General features: G+C 32.4%; 1 protein-coding gene across 1 annotated transcript in view; it reads right to left on the reverse strand.

Annotated features, from left to right (window-relative positions):
* Positions 1–5,108: 5,108 nt before the first annotated feature.
* LOC100798179 (AP2-like ethylene-responsive transcription factor ANT) overlaps positions 5,109–6,677 on the reverse strand; it is a 5,079-nt gene continuing 3,510 nt past the window's right edge. The window contains exon 9 of the mRNA XM_026127645.2: positions 5,109–6,325. Within this exon, the coding sequence (XP_025983430.2) occupies positions 5,628–6,325 (698 nt within the window). The 3' untranslated portion in view covers positions 5,109–5,627. The remainder of the gene's footprint in view (positions 6,326–6,677) is intronic.

Genomic DNA, 6,677 nt, shown 5'->3' on the forward strand with positions numbered 1-6,677 from the left:
TGAAATATTTGTAGAATAGTTTGAAATGTTTGACTATTGTGTATGCTTGAGAAATTACAGACTGAAAATGTAGGACATATATATGGTACCATTTTGAAATGAAGAAAGAGCAGTGAGTAGAGCAAGTAACACTGACATTTCAAAGTTAATGGGCCACTGTACTCTCTCTCCCTGAACGGTGGAGCACGGCAAAGATGTTGACACAGCGGTGATGGAATACTAGCAAGCACTCTGACGTACGTCCAAGTTAGTGTTTTATTGAGATAGAGTGAGAGATTAGAGTTAGAGTTGCTTAAATACACGAGTTTTCTTATAGGGGTTACACATAATTAAATTGCATGCCCCTTTTTCGGGCTGTATATCTTATGGTAATCGGTTCGGCTCCAAAACATTGTTAATTTATTTCTTCTTCTATAATACAGCTACTAATATATAATTTTATTTGGGTTATTATTGAGTCAGCATATTTGACTCAATTTCATATACTAAGCCCAAACAATGTCAAAACTATTAATATATGACACTGATATTTTTGTATCTATTCATGATTGACACTATCGATGTAATGTTGGAAATATGTAAAGCATGAATACTACTGTTGCTAGTAGTTCTTGATTTCATGTATTTTTTTCTTAACAACTATCGCTGATAATGATGTGGCTAATAACACACGTAGTAATTAAGTTATGGTTTATTATTGTCTAATTTATCTATATATAGCATGTTTTCATAATTATCGATATATATAACATATAAAACACAGACATTCATCTCCTAAGAAATAGTCATGTAATCAAAGTAATTATTTCCTCGATGAATTTAGTTACCAAACGTAAATTGGTTGATATAGGAAGGATGAGTTCAAAATTGCATAGAGAAGTAAGATTCCATTTTGCTGGGACAATTTCCAGAGAGATCCACCTGAGTACAATGAGAAGGACGTGACGTGACCAAATTGAATAAATGAGAAGATTTTGTAGCAAGGAGCAGTCAGTAGATAAGATCAAGGCCACCCTGGGTGAAACATGGCTCGTGTATAGGGAACACCCCTTATTCTCTATTCATTAACAGAACCAAACATTCACAACGTTTTCTTGGTCCCCCCCTACAGTACTATACTTATGATATATGTCACAATTTATTTCGAGTTGCAAGATAAATACAAACATATTTTTGGGGACCATATGTATGCATTCATCTGCATGCATGCTCGTGTGTGTGGGGACTATGTTTCTAAACATGATGCATCATGCATGTACGGTAATATACTAATAGTAGTGTAACACTACATTGTCCATGCAAAAGCAGATCGATAGAGGGCATATAGACTTGGATTCTCAGGTAATATAATATAATTGGTCTTTGTGAAGTTTGTTAAACAATTGTTGGACTTGAGACAAGTGGATTATTTTGCTCTTACAGTCACATGAAATGGAAAAGTGAGCAAAATTAAGGCTATTACACATTTTGTCACATACAAATTTTTTTCCCTAAAATTAAAACGAGATGCGTTAAAAACATTTTCTAACATACTCTTCCAAACAATCTTTGCTATTGATTAAATTTTATAGATAATTACAATTCAGAAGAGAAAAACTTTAAATATAATGTGTGACTTACAAAATATTATAATTTCAAATAACTTTCAACCAATAGAAAGAAGTATGTTAAGAAGAGTGTGTAGAGTATGTTTTTTTTGGACATGTAGAAAGTATGTTGTTAATACTACAAGTTAGCTTTAAGTTTAAGATTGCATTAGGTCTAAATCCAAATTATAATATATCATCTTAATCTTCCTTTCTTATGTGTTGTCTTGCATATATGTGTATAGGTAAAGACCGTCTATGTTTTTTCTTCTCTCCATTTCTTTCATTATTAAGGTTTTCAAAAAATAAATGAAATGAAAATGATGCACATTTAATTGAGAGCAACACATATTTTTTTCAAAAGCTTAATAGCAAAAGAGAAAGAGAAAAATAAAAGAAATGGAGAGATATTTTCTCCTATTATTAGGTCACGATAGATTTGGTTGTTTTGGTAATATTAGGCTACTTGTTTTTTTATAATTTATTTTGAGGATCTTAAATTAATGAAATATAGTTAATAGTTAGGCTTCATAATAGTATATGTCAGGGGGCTTTATTTATTTCGTTTTCGCATTCATTCCTTTAGCAACTATAATTAGATGTGGATGCATTAAAAACATTAAATGTTACTACCATTTTTTTAAGAAGTCTTTTTGCTTTTAGTTATCAATTTATTGCCTTTAGAGCTTAGTTTAAACGTACTTTTTTCACTTAAATTTGTCATCACATTGAATTAACCTATGGGAACTCACCTAACTTATGAACGTTGTAATTAATCTCATATCCAAATGTCAAGGACTTAAATGTTTTCAATGCATATATAGTACGTACGTAACCCTGAATTTTTCTTCACCAGTTTTCAACATATGATAAGTTAGAAACATTATGATCCAGCTCATGAGCAAGTTCTTTTGTAAAGCTGTCCTTTGCAAACTTTTTGCCCTTAGGATGTCCCCCATAAGATTTGTAATCATATTTGTTGACAAATCTCTATGGATAGAAACAAAAACACCATACAATTGAAATGGATCTTGCTTTATTTCCTGTTAAAAGAGTGATGCACATCTTTTGCTTTCCTTTTTTTTCCACAAGTCTTGCTAGCTTTTTTGACCACAACCATTTTTGGTTTAACCTTTTGCTGGTAAAGCAATTTACTTCTTGTTGTATTTTACTTTAGATATGTTCGCTTTTCCTTTGTCAAAACAAATGCTTGTTTTATATTCTACATAGTTCATTTTATTAATTAGCAAAACCAAAATAAAAGAAGAAGATATTGTCTCTTCCCATTTGCACCGTTATTGGGCGTTGGACGAGTAATTATAGTGTGTATCTGCTGACACCTATTCAAACAAATCCATTGAATAAAGACGTATTAATATTCCGGAAGAATTTTACTTGGTAGAAACATAATTACTTAATAGGAAATAATGCAGAAGTATTCTACACTAGATCTGCAGTGCCAAATCAAAGAACAATGTTATTCATAAGCTGCATTAATATAAACCTCTTTCTAGACTTCTTTGAAGGAAAAGAATGAAAGAAGTAAAAGGAAATTAAAGTAACAACCGATCTATTTATGTATGTAGTGGTAACATTATAAAACCAACATTTTCATGGAGGTGCTGATAGCAATGTAAAAGCCAGTCTCACGTAACTGTACGACTTGTCAGATATAATTAAATTAATTTACTACATTTTTTTTATATCTCTACCAGGGTATCTTGCATGCGTGAACTAGTCCCCTTATTTATTTTCAATAGAAACTAATATTTTAGCTCGTGCACTACCGCACGAATCAATTTTAATAACTAAAATTTGTGATTTTAATTAATTATTATAATTAATGTAAAAATTTATTCACATTATATAATTAAAATGAATATCAAATTGACAATCAATGTATAAATTGTAAGGACAAATACTTATTTCATAAAGAAATACAAATTATATATGAATTTCAAAAGAGATGTAAAAAGAGTTTGAAGAAGATAAATCAACATAATTATAAAATCTTTAGAGTAGAAGAATATAGTATTTAAATTTTGAAGATAAAATATATGTATTTGAAATTGGTGTTTGATATTTAATTACGACTTGTTAAATTGTTCAATTGATATTAAAAGCATCAAACAATATAAAGGAAAGTGAGGAGACTAAAGACGTGACAAACAAATAGTTTTACATGTTTATATAAAGTGTAAAGAAATACATAAGACCGAAACAGATAAAAAAAAAAAATCATTTCTCTTATTGGTACTACATTAAAGGCTCGCATAGATTACTAAACTAAAATTTCAATTCTAATTAAGAAAAAAATACCAATAGTGTTTAAGAAACTACATCAGAGTTTTTCTTAAAAAAATATTTATAAAAGTAGTAATGTCCATTTTTGTTTTTATCCCCCGTTCCATGCATATATTTCTTTCTAGTCATTCTTTTACTTAATATTCGAACAAATTGAAGAAAATTTTCGTCATTTTTTTATCTTAATAATACAAATAAAATATTAGGAGATTTGATCCTTGATGCATGCTGTACCTTTTTAAATCACAAAGTCTAAGGAGAGTAAGCCATTAATCTGACTTTGGTGCGTTTTTTTTATATTCATAATCTGGCATTGGTACTTAGGATAAGTATTTTTTTTATATTAAAAAAATTATAGCAGAAAACGTAGCTGGATTCAAGCTGATTGCTCACTCACCCACCATTATTTTTCAATCGCTAGAACCTGTCCTTTTCACCTATTGTTGAATAGCTAGAACTATGCATGTTACAAATAATTTGGAGTACTATTAACACGTTATTGTTCCATGCAGAGAAAAAAGAGCTATTCCCGACACAAGTTCGGAACCATTTCCAGCTTTGACGGCACTAATTCCTCGTTGTCGTCCCATGTTTACGGTCACGAACCAAGATTGCGCAATCAAGCACAAAACATACACTTCATTACAACACGAGGGGCACACACGTGTGAAAGAATCGATATTAACAATATATATATATATATATGATGAAAGATGAACTCATATATTTTGTGTTAAGGGTCTAATAATCATCATTCCACACCAAGACATGGAACCGCTTTTAGGCCCTCAAATGTGTCTCTTTGGAATTTGGATTCGTCATGGAATATTGAGTGAAGTTACGATTTTTTTAACCATTTAACATGTTTTTTTTCTTAAAGTAAAATTAGAGATGTCTTGACTAATTATGACAAATAAGGGCACCCAGAAACTTTAGTGCAAAAATATCTACGACAACCCCTTTTTCTTTTTGATTGAGTATTTGTGTCTTTGGAGAAAGTTCAAGATAAGAAAGTTAGGTTGCAATGATGGTGTTATGCAGATTGAGGAACACACACAACAAAACGAGAGAATGTGATCAAAGGGGATGGCTCTTTTGCATTATTTGACAAAACATAGAGTTGGTTTTGTACTTAGTTGGACCTAAGAAAAAGGTCCAACTCCAAAAAAAGCAAACTCAATAATTTAAGGGCCACTTTCATATCGTCAAAAACATCAATTCACTGAATTAATCATTAGTCCTCTAGTTAAAATTAACCACTTTCCCTCCCATTTGCACAATTTTCCTTCTCAAATTCGCAATATAGATCCAAAAGGCTACGGTTGGAAAATGTCTCGTTCCAGTAGGATACAGAAAGATGACAGATAAATGGCCCCCACATGCCCATAATTAATCCCCAAAATTCCTGCACTAATGTCTTTTTTGCAAAACAACATATTCTGAATCTTCAAACCTCATCTTTTTCATTTTTTTCTCCACCCTCTATTTCTTTTCCTTTTCCTTTTCTCCCTCCCTCCCTTTCACATGCATAATTTAACACATGACAAATGACATACGACATGGCGTGTTTGATTTCACGTCTGAGATATTTGTCTTTCACGTTTTACTAAGAAGCTAATAGTTACAACTTCTACATCCAAGAAGCTAGTAGTTAGTTATAGCTTCTACGTACATTCCAAACGTGATTTCTTTCTTCTCAACTAGCTTCCAAACACGCGTAGAGACATTGATCAACCTCTAGGCATCACTCCAAGCAGCAAAAACTGGCAAGTGAGACATTGAGACTGGCCTCATTTGAGAGGGAAACCAAGAGCCAACAGTGACACCATTGGCAACAGTAGGGCTAGTAACAATCTTTGACCCCATTGGAGGCTTTGGAATGAGCAAAGTGGGGCCCATTTTATCAGGGCTACCTTCCCTTGAGCTGCTTAAACTGGTGACCAGCGAGGAAGGGTTTGAAAAATGAGTCCCTATCTTAGTAGACTCATCCATCATGCCTTGGCTAGATCCTACTGAGTCAATCCCAATGAGATCTTGTAGGGACACAGAGAAAGCAGCACCACCTCTATTATAATTTTCACACTTGATGGTTTTCTGGTCACAGTTGTTTGACTGTTGCTGATGATGATACAAACTCATCTTCCAATCTGATGATGAACCATTTTCACTATTATTATTGTTGTTGTTGTTCACAGTCTCGTGAACTTCTTCCCTGTTGCTTATGACTTGTTGGCTTGACACAACATTGTACTCTATGGCCTCGGTTCTTGGCTCACTGTTCTTGTTTCTTCTAGCTAGCTCTCCAGCTAGAAGGGTGTTGCTGGCCATTATTCTCTCAACGTCGTATCTTGATATGTCAAAGTTGGTGACAGCATTCACCCCACGAAATTTGATTGCAGCTACATCATATGCTTCAGCTGCTTCCTCTTGAGTGCCTAATTTAATTCATATGAAAATGAATTTAATTTTTAATGTACTATCAACATAAAAAATGACTTTTAAAACCCAAAAAAAGTTATTAATCTTACTATACATGACAAACTAAGACTACTTTTTATAAGATGCCAGTATAAAAAATCTTTAGTCTGCATAAGCATTTTAATCAGATTCAAAATTAAAGGGGCATTAGAAAAAATTGAACTTTCTTTAGGTCATTCCTGTGGAGATATTTACTATTAGATATCCTTCTTTTGTACCTTCCAGAGAGACAGCTTAAGAAATGACTGTAGCACAGTCCAAGTAGAGCTATAGTCAGCTTATAGACCGCTGCATATATCTTACATATAC

This window comes from Glycine max, chromosome 17 (assembly GCF_000004515.6).
Source record: "Glycine max cultivar Williams 82 chromosome 17, Glycine_max_v4.0, whole genome shotgun sequence".
NCBI classification, from domain to species: domain Eukaryota; kingdom Viridiplantae; phylum Streptophyta; class Magnoliopsida; order Fabales; family Fabaceae; genus Glycine; species Glycine max.